The sequence below is a fragment of the Salmo trutta genome, chromosome 20, assembly GCF_901001165.1.
Source record: "Salmo trutta chromosome 20, fSalTru1.1, whole genome shotgun sequence".
Taxonomy (NCBI): Eukaryota; Metazoa; Chordata; class Actinopteri; order Salmoniformes; family Salmonidae; genus Salmo; species Salmo trutta.
This window is the reverse complement of record NC_042976.1, coordinates 27,983,960-28,002,859: the sequence shown is the minus strand read 5'-3', so window position 1 is coordinate 28,002,859 and position 18,900 is coordinate 27,983,960. Positions and strand designations below refer to the sequence as shown.

The window sequence follows — 18,900 nt, the reverse complement described above, 5'->3', positions numbered from 1 at the left end:
CCACACCCTGACCAAAATAGCAGAGTTCACCTGGTCAGGGCATGACAGTACCCCCCCTCCAACGGTGCGTACTCCCGGCGCACCAACCTAAAGTCTATTAGGGGGGGGACCCGGGTGGGCGCCTCACCCTCGGTGGAGGCTCTGGCCCCGGGCGTGTTTCTCCCCCTGCCTCCACCCTAGCTCTACCCCTCTGGCCCGGACTGGACCACTGTGGAGCGGCATGCTCAGGCTCCGGAGCGGAGCCGTCGACCGGAACAGGATTGGGCACCGGTGGACCAGACACGGGCCGTGCCGGACTGTGGACACGCACCGTGGGCTTGGTGCGGGGAACAGGAACGGGCCGGACAGGACTGTGGACACGCACCGTGGGCTTGGTGCGGGGAACAGGGACGGGCCGGACAGGACTGTGGACACGCACCGTGGGCTTGGTGCGGGGAACAGGGACGGGCCGGACAGGACTGTGGACACGCACCGTGGGCTTGGTGCGGGGAACATGGATGGGCCGGACAGGACTGGGGACACGCACCACTAACCTGGTGCGGGGAGCAGGGACGGGCCGGACAGGACTGGGGACACGCACCACTAACCTGGTGCGGGGAGCAGGGACGGGCCGGGACGGACTGGGGACACGCACCACTAACCTGGTGCGGGGAGCAGGGACGGGCCGGACAGGACTGGGGACACGCACCACTAACCTGGTGCGGGGAGCAGGGACGGGCCGGACAGGACTGGGGACACGCACCACTAACCTGGTGCGGGGAGTAGGGACGGGCCAGACAAGACTGTGAACACGTACTGGTGACCTGAAGTGTGGAGCCGGTTTAGCCACTCGTCCTGGCTGGATGCCCATCCTAGCACGGCATGTGCTGGGCATGTCCACCGGACGCACCGGGCTGTGCGGGCGCACTGGCGACACAGCGCGCAACTCCGCTTCCCATGGCTTGGTGCGGGGAGCAGGGAAGGGCCGGGCAGGACTGTGGACACACACCGTGGGCTTGGTGCGGGGAACAGGAACGGGCCAGACAGGACTGTGAACACGCACTAGTGACCTGAAGCGTGGAGCCGGTTTAGCCACTCGTCCTGGCTGGATGCCCATCCTAGCACGGCATGTGCTGGGCATGTCCACCGGACGCACCGGGCTGTGCGGGCGCACTGGCGACACAGCGCGCAACTCCGCATACCATGGCTCCTCCTCCAGATCTTCCCTCTGCAGGTCCTCAATCAACTGCCTCCTCTCCGTCTCTTCCTCCGCCGTCATCCCCCACGAGAGCAGTGGTCTGGGCTCTTCCTCTGCCCTTCCGGACCACCCCATTAGCCCCCCCCAAAAAAAAATTATTGGGGGTGTTTTCCGGGCCTCCTCGACCGCCGCCTGCGACTCCGTCTACCGGCTGGCTTTTCCTCCTCGACCTGGGAATCCGTCCGCCAGGGTCCTTTCCCCGACATGATCTCCTCCCAGGTCCAGAACTCCTTCCCCTCGCGAGCCCATCTCTCGCGCTCCTTTTCCTCCCGCTGCTTGGTCCTGGTTCGGTGGGTTGTTCTGTAACGATTGTCGTCGGGAGACGAGGAAGCGGACCAAAACGCAGCTGGGAGCGAATACATGTTTATTTAACACACTAGAATTAAACATGTACACAAAATCAAGGAAAAACTGCCAATACGTTACGTGCTCAAATAACGAGACAACAACCCACAAACATCGTGGGGGAAAAGGAACTTAAATGTGATTCCCAATCAGACTTCACAAGCGACAGCTGTCTGATTGGGAAATCACCCCGAGCCCAACATAGAAATAAAACACAAAAAAAGGCTATAACCAAAACATAGAAAATAAAGCATAGAAATGCCACACCCTGACCAAAATAGCAGAGTTCACCTGGTCAGGGCGTGACAGATCCCTTATTGATGTCACTTGTTAAATCTACTTCAATCAGTGTAGCTTAAGAGGAGGAGACAGGTTAAAGAAGGATTTTTAAGCCTTGAACCAACTGAGAAATTAATTGTGTATGTGTGCCATTCAGTGGGTGACAATTGAAGAGCCTTTGAACAGGGTATGGTAGTAGGTGCCAGGCGCACTGGTTTGTTTCAAGAACTGCAACTCTGCTGGGGTTTTCATGCTCAACAATTTCCATTGTGTATCAAGAATTGTCCAGTGTATGAACTGTAACTCAGTAAAATCTTTGAAATTATTACACGTTGCGTTTATACAGTATTTTTGTTCAGTGTAGTTAGAGCTGTCCATGGTGCTGAAAGAATAAGCTTCCTGTGTGTGTGACTGAGGAAATAATAGATTCACTTTTTTTTTACGTGCTAATGCCTGGCTTACTGTTCATCATCAAATGCCGCTCAAAGATGTATCTAATAAAGAGCACATTGAGTCACATCATTTGAGCAAGAGCCTTACACACACGCACGCACACACACACACACACACACACACACACACACACACACACACACACACACACACACACACACACACACACACACACACACACACAGCATAAATATCTCATCTGCGGAGGGGATTGACAAGATCTATGATTGGGTGCAGTGTGTTGAGCCGTGACAGTTAGCCTGCGGCGGGCACTAACGTGCCTAGCGCTCCCCACTTCCCCAAACAAGCTTTGAGTGATTCACCGGAACCACCGGCTAATTACCGTAGCCGGGGACCAGGAGCGGCGTGGAGAACTAGGAGACACACTCGCTAACAGGTGTCAGCTCCACAATACACCATATAGCGACAGCGGGTTTATCGTAAATCTGTTGAGACGAGGAGCCCAGGGAATATATGGAGACCTAGGAAATATGTGTGCAAGAATAGGAAGGCCTCTGGAATATGTCTGAGACAATAGGTCAATGGAATACATTGTGTACTGTATGAAGGGTTGCGTAGGTACAGTAGGTGTACAGTACCATTCAAAGGTTTGGAGACACCTATTCTTTCAAGGGTTTTTCTTTATTTTTACTATTTTCAACATTGTAGAATAATAGTGAAGACATAAAAACTATGAAATAACACATTTGGAATTATGTAGTAACCAAAAAAGTGTTAAACAAATCAAAATATATTTTAGATTTTAGAGTAGCCACTCTTTGCCTTGATGACAGCTTTGCACACTCTTGGCATTCTCTCAACCAGCTTCACAGGGAATTATTTTCCAACAGTCTTGTTGGCTGCTTTTCCTTCAATCTGCAGTTCAATTCATCCCAAACCATCTCAATTGGGTTCAGGTCGGGTGATTGTGGAGGCCAGGACATCTGATGCACCACTCCATCACTCTCCTTCTTGGTCAAATAGCCTTAACACCGCCTGGAGGTGTGTTGGGTCATTGTCCTGTTGAAAAACAAATGATAGTCCTACTAAGCCCAAACCAGATTGGATGGCGTATCGCTGCAGAATTCTGTGGTAGCCATGCTGGTTAAGTGTGCCTTGAATTCTAAATAAATCAAGGACAGTGTCACCAGTAAAACACCCCCACACCATAAAACCTTTTCCTCTATGCTTCACGGTGGGAACCACACATGCAGAGATCCTCCGTTCACCTACTCTGAGTCTCACAAAGACACGGCAGTTTGAACCAAAATCTCAAATTTGGACTCAGCAGACCAAAGGACCGATTTCCACCAGTCTAATGTTCATTGCTCGTGTTTCTTGGCCCAAGCAAGTCTCTTCATATTATTGATGTCCTTTAGTAGTGGTTTCTTTGCAGCAATTCAACCATTAAGGCCTGATTCACGCAGTCCTCTGAACAGTTGATGTTGAGATGTGTCTTTTACTTGAACATTTTGAAGCATTTATTTGGGCTGCAATCTGAGGTGCAGTTAACTCTAATGAACTTATCCTCTGCAGCAGAAGTAACTCTGGGTCTTTCCTTTCCTGCGGTGGTCCTCATGAGAGCCAGTTTCATCATAGAGCTTGATGGTTTTTGCGACTGCACTTGAAGAAACTTTCAAAGTTCTTGATATTTTCAGAATTGACTGACCTTTATGTCTTAAAGTAATGATGGAATGTCATTTCTATTTGCTTATTTGACCTGTTCTTGCCATAATATAGACTTGTTTTTTTTTACCAAATAAGGCTATCTTCTGTATATCACCCCTACCGTGTCTCAACACAACTGATTGGCTCAAATGCATTAAGTAAGAAAGAAATTCCACAAATGGACTTTTACCATGGCACACCTGTTAATTGAAATGCATTCCAGGTGACTACCTCATGAAGCTGGTTGAGAGAATGCCAAAAGTGTGCGAAGTTGTCATCAAGGCAAAGGGTGGCTACTTACCTACTTATGAAATTATATTTTGATATAATATTTATATAATATTTTGATTTAACACTTTTTTGTTTACTACATGATTCCATATGTGTTATTTCATAGTTTTGATGTCTTGACTATTATTCTACAATGTAGAAAATTGTCAAAATTAAGATAAACCCTGGAATGAGCAGGTGTGTCCAAACTTTTGGCTGGTACTGTATGTGTGGAATACATTTAAGACAATAGGAAGGTCTATGGAATATGTGAGAGACAATATGTACAGTAGAACTGAGGAATATGTGAGAGAGAATAGGAAGGCTTATAGAATACAAGAGAGGCCTGTGGCATACTGTACTTTACGTCTTAGAGAGAGGACCTCACCCACCGACACCCTTATTAATTGGAAGCTGGATACAAGGAAATCTGATCAATTCAAGTAAATCAATTGCAATAGAGGTCAAGGATGGTGTGTGTGTGTGCGTGAGCGTGCGTTTGTGTGTGCATCGATACATTATTGTGTGTGCGTGTGCGTGTGTGTGCGTGTGCGCCATCAATGGCAACCCAATTTTAACCCATCAATATGCTCTCTCCCTCCACCTTCTCCATCCCATCCCTCTCCGACTCCCTACTAGACGGTATATAAGCCTTGGCTGTGCTCACAGTACTTCCAGACCACACAGATGCACTGCAGTAAGAGGATCCCGTGTGGCCAGTACTGTCTGGAGGTGCAGCAGAGGTGTCCCTTCATCCTTCCCGACAACGACGATCTCATCCACGGAGGGAGCCCCAGTTTTATATGCACAGGTACAGCCTGTTATACTGTATGATACACAGGTTATATGCACAGGGAAATAATATGAAGATATTGGAGAATACTCCCAGTTAAAGATGGAGTACAACCACAGCACTGATCTGTTACAACTAGCTCATAGAACTAAAATGCCAACATGTATTTGCTGTGGTGTGAGATATGCCGTATAGCACAAATGATTGTGTCTAGAGGCTACTTCCCCTTTAAGGTCTGCACTAGAATGATGGCTTCCACCTCAAAGCTATTGAATGCATCCCCAGCTGTCCATGAGAAGAGTGACAATGGTGTGAGTTTACTGTATGTCACCACCTGGCGGTCAGCAGCCAGCCAAAGTCAACAACACCACCAGACAGGAGTTTTCGCATGGCATAGACCACATGGAGAATGAGGTTTTTTTTCTTTTGGGGCAGTTAGAGGTCAGCTCTAGTAATCCATGTTGATATATGTGTCAAAAAGAGAATAATGTCATCCCCTTTTCTTGCCTTCTGAAGCGTATGCATTTTGTTTTGTGCTGAGTTGGTGCAGTCCTTGATGCTGAATACATCCAATTTGTTTGCCTGTGTGTGTTCCTGTGTGCCCCTGTGTGTGTGTGTGTGTGTGTGTGTGTGTGTGTGTGTGTGTGTGTGTGTGTGTGTGTGTGTGTGTGTTTGTGCGCGCCTGTGTGTGCCTCGTGTGTGCACCCGTGAAAGTGTGGCCTGTCAGATCAGAGCTGCAACCGTTATTAAGTCTTTAATTACGTAGAGCCTCTCATCAGGCTTAAGCTCTTCGATGTCAAACAGTCCAGAGTGGGAGACGACTTAGCCCTCCTCACAAGTTCACCCACTCACATTAGTATGCAGATCGCTCACTGACACACAGAGACACTCACAGCCGGCATGGAGGGAGCAACCGTTGTTGTTGTACAGAAGACAATCCGTTGCCCAATCCAAAATTAACCTATAGCCTATACCACTAGACCCTTCTTGATTTGAGGTGATCGGATGCTTGTAAGTAATGGTGGAAACAAGATGTTGGAGTGATTAGGATATTTTTTACATCCATATTATATTTTATATTGAGAAGGAGTGTCAAAACAACAACAACAAAAATGTATTTTTACTGCTCAAATTACGTTGGTAACCAGTTTATAATAGCAATGGCCAATTTACCACTGCTGAAGGCTATGTCCAGGCACTCCATGATACATTGTGCATAAGAACAGCCCTTAGCCTTGGTATATTGGCCATATACCACACCACCTCGGGCTTTATTGTTCATGTAAATATGTGTCCCTCATCTGCAGGGCTGTTGGAGGAGTACCATGGGGGCGTGGATGCAGACGCGGAGTGCTGTGATGTTCGGTGGGACTTCCAGACAGAAGCGGACAACAACCATTCCCGGGGGACCCTCAAAAGAACTCACCCATCCTGTCACCACCGTACCTCTCTCAGTTCCTCGGCCGTGTGCAGAGTGTGCAACAGCCGGCTCAAACTCTGCCTGCTAGTCCTTGTCCTCCTGCACACTGTCGCCTCCCTAACCGCATCCCACAATGCAACGGGACTGGTCCTCCCTGCCTCACTCGCCCCTCTGGAGGAGAGCTCCCCCGCCAACGAGGAGTGATGGGATGGCCGATGATATAGGTTGTCACGGCAATATGAAACATCTCCGCCTCAGTCGGGAATGCTATGTGCTGTTGGCTAGACGTCTGCAGCTGCTGTGCTTTCTGGGTAATTGAGTCTTTGCAGAGGTGTTGGACTACTTATAGATGGAAGACATGCAAATCAATCAAAACAAACAGACTTACAAACAAAGAGATGAAAACATGACAGTGTCGGGAACGTGGGACAATGCAGCAGCCTTTGTTGAGTAGGAAGGCCTCCTCACTGCTGAGTTTCTCTCACTGCGCTTTTTTACACTGTTTCCCTGTTCTGGCTTTCTGTTGCACTGGCTGACTACGGGATAACACTCACTGTCCTTTTAGAATGTTCATCCTTTATGTTGTTCCTTTATGGGTCTCTTGTGCAGGAAGGAAATGTCTCATCGATATAGGATAGATAACATCAAAAAGCAAAGTTCTGAGTGTGTGCATACTTGTGTGTGTGTGATTGTCTGTGGGTGTCTACTCTGAAGTCTCCACTTATTTGGGTTCCCATTCCTAAAGCGGCTTTAGATGTAGGAAAGGACACTAAAATGTTAGATTAGTAGTTTGTTCTCATGGTTCCGTGTGGCTAAATTGGTAGAGAATGGTGCTTACACCGCCATGGTTGTGGGTTTGATTCCCACGGGGGACCAGTATGAAAATGTATGCACTTACTACTGTAAATTGCTTTGGATAAGAGCATCTGCTAAAATGTAAACAAATTATCCTTGGTAAAATTAATGTACACCCAGACTACACTACTGGCCAGTGATACATTGGTAATGCTTCTCAATATAGAAGACAACCCCTTGATATAGAAGTATCCCACTAGCCTTTCTCTGTCCCTACCACATGCTCTGTGTCTTCTCAGCCCAGCACTCCACACATGGAAGGTCTACTGTTTGTCTAATCAAAATGTCTTAACTCTATTCTGTACTTGCATGTGGAGGCTCTCTTAATGATGTGAAATTCACAGCCTTGTTGGTTTGCTTTACATAGCCTTAGCCCCCCTCTGTGGTAGAGAACACTACTGCACCCCCAAAAGACCACCAGTAAGGTAGCATGTCCTCTGCTTTCTTCAACTAATGTTAGTTATCTCACATTATGTAAAGGGCTTATTTCTATATACAAACACAGACAAAAATGTGCTTGAGGTATGGCTTCAGGTATCTCAGTTCACACTGCATGCTTAGAGGTATACCTTCAAAGGTAAGCATTTGCTTAAGAGGTGTTTAATGTGTTGCTATAGAGAGCGGGCAGGTGTAGGACCCAGTATGCAGTATGTTTGAGGAGAAACGTTGGGCGGCACAGTAAGGCTGAGAAGCTCAATGGCATTATGCTAACATTACTGTTAGCATTATGGTTAGTGTGAGCTGGAAGAAAAGGCAATATTTAAGGGCTGTTTTAATCATTTCTTGTCCCTTTGTTTTCTAGCTGATTAACTGAAATGATAGATAGTGGTGTCAGGTTTTTTAGGCCTAACAAATGTATGCTGAATGCAGAATTCTCCACTTTCATGTCTGTTGAATATATATGTTAGCTGCATATTGCTAGGTCCGGCTTGTCAGATTCTACTAGTCAACTACAGGTCCCACAAATTGAGAAACAAATAGAAACCTGGTTCTCTGCTCATTCATTGTTGCATTCTCCATTGTGAGATCTGTCTGTTTACTTGTTGTCTCACTCATAGTCATGCTGCATTCACGACCCTCGGAGTGTTGGGAAATGCAACCTGTAGACTCAGAGCAATGGACTTGTGTGCATTCACATGCTTTGAACTCCTTGAGAACACCAACAGGCTAACGTCAAACTAGCAACTTGAACCATAAACATACGATCATGCTCAAAAACAATGATAGTGTTCAAAAACCGTACAAATTGATTGTTTTTGATAAATAATGTTTTGTTGTTGCATTTAACTGCTGAAAAGTATTTTCCTTAGGTGATGTCAGAGTTCAGCATGTCAGAGAAGTTGGGGACCAGAGATGATACCTGAGTTGCAAGGTTGTAATTAGGACTTGGAAGTTTAGATTACCCCGATAGGTTGTGAATGTAGGATCTGTTCATTTGACGCCATCATCCCATCATTCCTGTTCCTTCTCTGGTTCCATCACCCCATCATTCCTGTTTCCTCTCTAGTTCCATCACCCCATCCTTCCTGTTTCCTCTCTAGTTCCATCACCCCATCATTCCTGTTTCCTCTCTAGTTCCATCACCCCATCCTTCCTGTTTCCTCTCTAGTTCCATCACCCCATCATTCCTGTTTCCTCTCTAGTTCCATCACCCCATCATTCCTGTTTCCTCTCTAAGTCCATCACCCCATCCTTCCTGTTTCCTCTCTAGTTCCATCACCCCATCCTTCATGTTTCCTCTCTAGTTCCATCACCCCATCCTTCCTGTTTCCTCTCTAGTTCCATCACCCCATCATTCCTGTTTCCTCTCTAGTTCCATCACCCCATCATTCCTGTTTCCTCTCTAGGTCCATCACCCCATCCTTCCTGTTTCCTCTCTAGTTCCATCACCCCATCCTTCCTGTTTCCTCTCTAGTTCCATCACCCCATCATTCCTGTTTCCTCTCTAGTTCCATCACCCCATCCTTCCTGTTTCCTCTCTAGGTCCATCACCCCATCATTCCTGTTTCCTCTCTAGTTCCATCACCCCATCATTCCTGTTTCCTCTCTAGGTCCATCACCCCATCCTTCCTGTTTCCTCTCTAGTTCCATCACCCCATCCTTCCTGTTTCCTCTCTAGTTCCATCACCCCATCCTTCCTGTTTCCTCTCTAGTTCCATCACCCCATCCTTCCTGTTTCCTCTCTAGTTCCATCACCCCATCATTCCCTTTTCCTCTCTAGTTCCATCACCCGATCCTTCCTGTTTCCTCTCTAGTTCCATCACCCCATCCTTCCTGTTTCCTCTCTAGTTCCATCACCCCATCATTCCTGTTTCCTCTCTAGTTCCATCACCCCATCCTTCCTGTTTCCTCTCTAGTTCCATCACCCCATCATTCCTGTTTCCTCTCTAGGTCCATCACCCCATTCTTCCTGTTTCCTCTCTAGGTTCATCACCCCATCATTCCTGTTTCCTCTCTAGTTCCATCACCCCATCATTCCTGTTTCCTCTCTAGTTCCATCACCCCATCCTTCCTGTTTCCTCTCTAGGTCCATCACCCCATCCTTCCTGTTTCCTCTCTAGTTCCATCACCCCATCATTCCTGTTTCCTCTCTAGGTTCATCACCCCATCCTTCCTGTTTCCTCTCTAGTTCCATCACCCCATCATTCCCTTTTCCTCTCTAGTTCCATCACCCCATCCTTCCTGTTTCCTCTCTAGTTCCATCACCCCATCCTTCCTGTTTCCTCTCTAGTTCCATCATCCCATCCTTCCTGTTTCCTCTCTAGTTCCATCACCCCATCCTTCCTGTTTCCTCTCTAGGTTCATCACCCCATCCTTCCTGTTTCCTCTCTAGTTCCATCACCCCATCCTTCCTGTTTCCGCTCTAGTTCCATCACCCCATCCTTCATGTTTCCTCTCTAGTTCCATCACCCCATCATTCCTGTTTCCTCTCTAGTTCCATCACCCCATCATTCCTGTTTCCTCTCTAGTTCCATCACCCCATCATTGCCGTTTCCTCTCTGGTTCCATTACCCAGTCATTGCCGTTTCCTCTCTGGTTCCATCACCCCATCATTCCTGTTTCCTCCCTGGTTCCATCACCCCGTCATTGCCGTTTCCTCTCTAGTTCCATCACCCTGTCATTGCCGTTTCCTCTCTGGTTCCATCACCCCATCATTCCTGTTTCCTCTCTGGTTCCATGGCCTGTAATTCCATAGGCCAACAGTAGATGGGGCTCTCGAATAGGTTTATTTCAAGCATGTAATATAAATGATGAATTAAGGGTAGAATGTCAAAGAAAATCCTAGCAATATTGGACCACTGGAAGATGGGGTCAAAGATAATCAAAGCAGATGCGTAAGGATACAGGAGGCTGAGGTCTTCGGAACCTAGTGATGGTTGGAAGTGTGTGTGTGTGTGTGTGTGTGTGTGTGTGTGTGTGTGTGTGTGTGTGTGTGTGTGTGTGTGTGTGTGTGTATGTGTGTGTGTGTGTGTGTGTGTGTGTATGTGTTCGAGGGGCTTCTGGTGGCTCACTAATTAGTCAGGTTCAGCACAGAGCCAGTCTTCTCTGGAGACCTCATTAGCATGGCTGTGCCTAGGGGCCTGCAGGTGTGGCGGAAATGTCCTGTTTTTAGAGCCCTCAGGAGACACAACATTAACTAGCCCCATTAATCACTTCTTCCTCTTCATCAGCACCTAACACCTATTGTACGTCAGCACACAGCATACATACAACTTCATCAGCATTACACCTCTATCAGCCTCTCATCTAGACCTTCATCAGCATTACACCTCTATCAGCCTCTCATCTAGACCTTCATCAGCATTACACCTCTATCAGCCTCTCATCTAGACCTTCATCAGCATTACACCTCTATCAGCCTCTCATCTAGACCTTCATCAGCATTACACCTCTATCAGCCTCTCATCTAGACCTTCATCAGCATTACACCTCTATCAGCCTCTCATCTAGACCTTCATCAGCATTACACCTCTATCAGCCCCTCATCTAGACCTTCATCAGCATTACACCTCTATCAGCCTCTCATCTAGACCTTCATCAGCATTACACCTCTATCAGCCTCTCATCTAGACCTTCATCAGCATTACACCTCTATCAGCCTCTCATCTAGACCTTCATCAGCATTACACCTCTATCAGCCTCTCATCTAGACCTTCATCAGCATTACACCTCTATCAGCCTCTCATCTAGACCTTCATCAGCATTACACCTCTATCAGTCTCTCATCTAGACCTTCATCAGCATTAAACCTCTATCAGCCTCTCATCTAGACCTTCAACAGCATTACACCTCTATCAGCCTCTCATCTAGACCTTCAACAGCATTACACCTCTATCAGCCTCTCATCTAGACCTTCATCAGCATTACACCTCTATCAGCCTCTCATCTAGACCTTCATCAGCATTACACCTCTATCAGCCTCTCATCTAGACCTTCATCATTATTACACCTCTATCAGCCTCTCATCTAGACCTTCATCAGCATTACACCTCTATCAGCCTCTCATCTAGACCTTCATCAGCATTACACCTCTCAGTCTCTCATCTAGACCTTCATCAGCATTACACCTCTATCAGCCTCTCATCTAGACCTTCATCAGCATTACACCTCTATCAGCCCCTCATCTAGACCTTCATCAGCATTACACCTCTATCAGCCTCTCATCTAGACCTTCATCAGCATTACACCTCTATCAGCCTCTCATCTAGACCTTCATCAGTATTACACCTCTATCAGCCTCTCATCTAGACCTTCATCAGCATTATACCTCTATCAGCCCCCCATCTAGACCTTCATCAGCATTACACCTCTATCAGCCTCTCATCTAGACCTTCATCAGCATTACACCTCTATCAGCCTCTCATCTAGACCTTCATCAGCATTACACCTCTATCAGCCTCTCATCTAGACCTTCATCAGCATTACACCTCTATCAGCCTCTCATCTAGACCTTCATCAGCATTACACCTCTATCAGCCTCTCATCTAGACCTTCATCAGCATTACACCTCTATCAGCCTCTCATCTAGACCTTCATCAGCATTAAACCTCTATCAGCCTCTCATCTAGACCTTCAACAGCATTACACCTCTATCAGCCTCTCATCTAGACCTTCAACAGCATTACACCTCTATCAGCCTCTCATCTAGACCTTCATCAGCATTACACCTCTATCAGCCTCTCATCTAGACCTTCATCAGCATTACACCTCTATCAGCCTCTCATCTAGACCTTCATCAGCATTACACCTACAATAGATCTTTATTTTATTTTTATTTTTATTTTACCGTTATTTAACCAGGTAAGTTGACTGAGAACACATTCTCATTTACAGCAACGACCTGGGGAATAGTTTCAGGGGAGAGGAGGGGGATGAATGAGCCAATTGTAAGCTGGGGATGATTAGACAGATCTGAACGTCATCTTCTAGTAAACAGACTCATTCTATCCATCTGAGAGATGAGTGAAAAAGAGGTTGACAGAGATTCAGTGGGAAGGTAGGGATATGGAGAAAAAATATTAACGCAGGATGAAATGAGAAAGAGAGGGAGAGGGAGTCACAGAGTGAGAGAGGGGAGAGAATGGATGGTTGACAAATCAAAATTAACAAAAGTGACCCTAGGCCAAACCCTAAATCAGCGAGTATGTGATATTACAGTATGCAAGAGAATTCCACACATGGCCAGAATAAAGCCATGGCCCTTTTGGAGAGCTCTAAATAGTATGTCCTGAGAGAAAAGAGATATTATCACCAAATATAAGACTATTCTCAGCAGCTACAATACCATTTAATAAAAGTGCCCTAAAAAGGCTTATGTTAGCATGTTAGCTTCAGTGCTATCCTACTGCATCAAGACAATCCTTATACTGTATCTCCTGACTCTCACTCTGATGTGTGACCCATACCTTGTAGGAGTCTAACACGTTAGTAGGCTACTCCACCAAAATGAGGCCCACGAATATTCTAGGAAAATTGCATCTTGTCTTGCTCTTGATTTTTCCATGTTCCATATCTGATATAAGGTTGAGATCCAATGACCTTATGGAACTTGTTGTGATCTGACCCTGAACCAGTATACATAATATAGCTTTACATCAACACACTAAGTCATGCGCATGTAAAAGTCCCTTTTACATGCAGTAATGCATCATGTACTACCAATGGCTGTCCTGGCTGATGACTACAGTATGTGTTCTCCATGCCATCTCTCACTGACAATCCTGTGCCATAGACTCACCATAGGCATTACTGTACACAAGCTTTCTCCAAATAAAGATAGACTTTATGAAATTCCATGAATATACGTTTTCCTAATTTCGATATGGTCAATGCTGTGATTTGCTAGGTTTGATTCCATATTATGCTAATGTGGTCCTATCAATTCAATCTAGATCACAATGACCTTGATGTTGTACTGTATGTACTATAGACCTCCAAATGAGTACCATGACCCAATCTAAAGACATCACATTTATAGTGTTGTGTTCATTACACATAATTATGTGTTCTTATCCTGTCCCACTCTCCCGCTTGTGCAGCTGCCTGATATACAGTTGAAGTTGGAAGATTAGATACACTTAAGTTGAAGTCATTAAAACTCATTTTCAACCACTCCACACATTTCTTGTTAACAAACTATAGTTATGGCAAGTCGGTTAGGACATCTACTTTTTGCATGACACAAGTCATTTTTCCAACAATTTTTTACAGACAGATTATTTCACTTATAACTCACTGTATGACAATTCCAGTGGGTCAGAAGTTTACATACACTAAGTTGACTGTGCCTTTAAACAGCTTGGAAAATTCCAGAAAATGATGTCATGGCTTTAGAAGCTTCTGATAGGCTAATTGACATAATTTGAGTCAATTGGAGGTGTACCTGTGGATGTATTTCAAGGCCTACCTTCAAACGCTGTGCCTCTTTGCTTGACATCATGGGAAAAAGAAATCATCCAAGACCTCAAAATTATTTTTTTAGACCTCAACAAGTCTGGTTCATCCTTGGGAGCAATTTCCAAATGCCTGAATGTACCACGTTCATCTGTACAAACAATAGTACGCAAGTATAAACACCATCGGACCACGCAGCCGTCATACCGCTCAGGAAGGAGAAGCGTTCTGTCTCCTAGAGATGAACGTACTTTGGTGCGAAAAGTGCAAATCAATCCCAGAACAACAGCAAAGGACTTTGTGAAGATGCTGGAGGAAACAGGTACAAAAGTATCTATATCCACAGTCAAACGAGTCCTATATCGACATAACCTGAAAGGCCGCTCAGCAAGGAAGATGCCACTGCTCCAAAACCGCCATAAAAAAGCCAGACTACGGTTTGCAACTGCACATGGGGACAAAGATCGTACTTTTTGGAGAAATGTCCTCTGGTCTGATGAAACAAAAATAGAACTGTTTGGCCATAATGACCATCGTTATGTTTGGAGGAAAAATGGGAGGCTTGCAAGCCAAATAACACCATCCCAACCATGAAGCATGGGGGTGGCAGCATCATGTTGTGGGGGTGCTTTGCTGCAGGAGGGACTGGTGCACTTCACAAAATAGATGGCATCATGAGGCAGGAAAATGACGTGGATATATTGAAGCAACATCTCAAGACATCAGTCAGGAAGTTAAAGCTTGGTCGCAAATGGGTCTTCCAAATGGACAATGACCCCAAGCATACTTCCAAAGTTGTGGCAAAATGGCTTAAGGACAGCAAAGTCAAGGTATTGGAGTGGCCATCACATAGCCCTGACCTCAATCCAATAGAACATTTGTGGGCAGAACTGAAAACATGTGTGCTAGCAAGGAGGCCTACAAACCTGACTCCGTTACACCAGCTCTGTCAGGAGGAATGTGCCAAAATTCATCCAACTTATTGTGGGAAGCTTGTGGAAGGCTACCCAAAACATTTGACCCAAGTTAAACAATTTAAAGGCAATGCTACCAAATACTAATTGAGTGTATGTAAACGTCTGACCCACTGGGAATGTGATGAAATAAATAAAAGCTGAAATAAATAATTCTCTCTACTATTATTCTGACATTTCACATTCTTAAAATGAAGTGGTGATCCTAACTGACCCAAGACAGGGAATTGTTACTAGGATTAAATGTTAGGAATTGTGAAAAAACTGAGTTTAAATGTATTTGGCTAAGGTGTATGTAAACTTCCGACTTCAACTGTAAATGTCTCTTTTTCTTTTTCTTTCTCTCCCTCTCTCTTTTTAGCCATGTTCTTGTTCTGTCCTGTGGATCTATGCAGAAGCCCATTCCTTTATTTGGTTGTAAATATGTTCCCTTGAATGCTGAATGAAGTATCAATTATGTCTTTGCTTCCAGGTTATCTTGCGTTTTGAGTTGATGTCATATTTCTTTACTCTGCTTCTTTTATTTTTTCCCCCTTGAGCGTTTGAAATCATTGGTTGCGTTTTTGTTGAAGTAGGAAGAGAATGCGGTGGGGCTTAACCAATAGAATTGTCCTCAGATTCACACCCTTATTGAGAGAGGTTATGGAACTGTGTGTGTGTGTGTGTGAGAGAGAGAGAGAGAAAGCTATATGATTATAAAAAAGGTTCAAAGGCATGTAGAAGTATCATTACAGTTATGGTTATTATGATTACTATTATACTACCGGTATATTGTAATATTATAGATGCTTTAGTTCAGTAACTTCTTTAATTTTTTTACAAGCGACTTTGATGAAATGATTTATAAAACAATCTCACAAGTCATGATCTTTTGGAAAAGTATCAAAACTACTGCTACAATGATGAAATTGTCTTCTGATTAAAATAAATGCAGACATATAATATGTTCCTCTGTGGTGGTTTCAGTGTGTTCTAGTACTGTTCTAGAAACACACTACACATGTAGCGTAATGCACAATGACGCATTTTGGAACAAGGCAGATGGTACGTCTGTATGAGGTAGCGGAATGGTTTTAGGAAATAACCCCTGTCTTTTTCTTTGATAATGCAGGGCCGTTTTCTTACATTTGAGCGCATGCAGTGCACTCCTGTATTCACTAGATGGTAGTATAGACCTAGTAAATGGTGTAGAGAGAGCCTTGATTATTACGGGTTCACATCCAGGCCTCGACACACAACAGCCAATGAAAGAGAATGGGGATACCACAACCGCTGCAGGAGCACTCGAGAATTTTGCCTTGACAACTGTACAGTGAGGCAGGCTGGTGACAGAGTTGGCCAGACCTCTGTGGTGATGTTTGAGGGTGACAACAGGGTGACAATAGTTGTCCTGTCCTGTCATGATATGATAACAACACAGACACAAATGATCCCTCTGCCTCTTGCTTCCACTCCCTCCAGCCCTTCTTAGTTTAGTCTGACTTGACTCCAGCTCCACCATTACAGAGAGCAGATACAAGCTGGGTCATAACATACTGATCCTGATAATCCTGCTGGACCATACCATGGCCTGGCTTGTAGCCTGCTAGCGTTGGACAATAAAAGGGTGTTGGACAATACGTCTTCTACCACCCAAAAGTCTGATTAATCGGTTTAGTCAAATGCCAAATCCGAGAGCTTTTACTGTAAGACATTCCCTCAAATGCATTCCAGCCATCCTGAAAGTTTACAATGTGACGTTCAAAGAAATTCTTCAACACTAGTTTTGGGGAGTTTTTTCCCTGATGTGAAATCGGAACACTATGTTGCGTCACAACCTCCTCACCCCTGACGGAATAAACCGGTGACGTTTCCACCTGTCGACTGGCTTCCGGTATGTAGGCCTCTGAAGTGTAGGCTAACTGTTGGACATTTTTGAGCTCAGATATTCTATAGTGAGCTGAGATATGCAATAGAAGCCAATCATCCATTCTGAAAACGCTGAGCAGGACCTGGTGGCGCCAGATGGGTCAGAGCCCACACACGCTTGGATTATTCATATTTCATGACTCTAGATGTACTGTACAGTACTGGACATACATTTATTCATCTGTTTATTAACCAGAATCCTCTGTGTGTGTCATGAACTGAGTCAATAATTCTTACTCATATGAAACTTTAGAAAAGGGGTGAATTTCTCTTTTCTTTCACATTTTTGTAACTACACAGTGAATTGCCCAGTGTTACCTAGTGTTGAATTTTAATTGTAACATTTCTAGTGTTGATTCTGGTGTCATATTAACTCTGTAAGTGTTACATTCATACTCATTTGTGTAAAATAACCTCAGTGTTGGTGTTAATAACCAGTGTTGAGTGTGAGAGTGTGATTGTGTCAGTTTTACTCTGTGGAGAGTAAAACGTTCCCATCAAAACCAAAACAATCATTATCATATTTCCCAGCATGCTCTATTACAGCAAAACATTTTGTGGATTGTTTTTAAAGTCTGTGTGTTTGCATTTACTTTGATTGATTGATTGTCTTATGTTACACAAAGATAAAAAGCATACATCTTTCTACACTATTAAAGTCCGTTAGTTATATTTATTGCACCGTTACTGGAATCGTTGTTCCATTAAAAATGGTTTAAGTTGTCACCTTCATCAGAAATTCTGACGATTATTGTGAGTGCAGGTACTAATAACTGGATTCCAATAGAAATTACACATCATTTTGAAAGCCAGCATAATGCGACTTGCTAGCCTGATGTGGCCTATAAATCAGGTGGTTCCTAACGCCACTATGTTGGGGTAGAACTTGGCCATCAAAGTAAGGCTTTAAAATACATGTATTATATAGTCATAAACAGTTCAATTTTGATGATACCATTTACCTAGAGTTGGAACTCACTTGAAGAGCACAGGACTGAAAATGAGCAAATTCAACAACCAAGTCTCTGTCATTAACAACATAGTCATAGGTGGTAACTCTACAATTCACTTGAAAAAGCAAGGCACACTGGGAAATTATATTAGTTGCATGGGTTACTGGGGGCGTGGCTTTGAATTCGTTATCTTTGGCCACCCATGATCTGAAGTTGTACCAGTTGAAGTGGTCTATGGTTATGTTTATCAAAGCCTGAACATAACAGTTATGAAGTTGTTGAAAATTATTATATAAGAGCATGTAGTAATAAAGTTTTTTTGAAATGTGTTGTAACGTCTAAAACTGAACAATGAATGACATTGTAAAGTGATACAGATCTCTTGGTGTAATGGTAAAGCTACTATGTGAGGTGTAGTGATAGGAAACTGAGAATTTCTGAAGGCTTTGGCGCTTTAACCAAATTGTGCTGGAAAATTGTTCATTTCTCAAAGCTTCATTATGTGTTCACAATGCACATTAGTGACATCTGCTGGTCAGCAATAAATGTGTGATTACCAGATAGATGGTTTTAATAAAAATCAAAACTCTGTTATGTAACGGTAAATTGTTGGCTTTAGTAGCCTATAATCAGTTGGAATATCAACCAGGTTTATATCTTACATCATGCTTCCCTTTATTGCCTTCCAGTTTACTATTTTTCAAAAACTCGAACTATGGCATTATTTAGGATGCTTAAAACCTTTCTGGGCTAGGGGGCAGTATTTTTACGCCGGATGAAAAACATTACTACTCTGGCCCAGAAACTAGAATATGCATATTATTAGTATGGATAGATTTGGATAGAAAACA

General features: G+C 44.4%; 1 protein-coding gene across 1 annotated transcript in view; it reads left to right on the top strand.

The window, feature by feature from the left end:
* The window catches only part of LOC115155827 (transmembrane protein FAM155A-like), a 168,409-nt gene extending 159,250 nt beyond the window's left edge, over positions 1–9,159 (top strand). The window contains exons 2-3 of the mRNA XM_029702802.1: positions 4,892–5,063; positions 6,353–9,159. Of these exons, the coding sequence (XP_029558662.1) occupies positions 4,892–5,063; positions 6,353–6,669 (489 nt within the window). The 3' untranslated portion in view covers positions 6,670–9,159. The remainder of the gene's footprint in view (positions 1–4,891; positions 5,064–6,352) is intronic.
* The last annotated feature ends 9,741 nt before the right edge of the window (positions 9,160–18,900 follow it).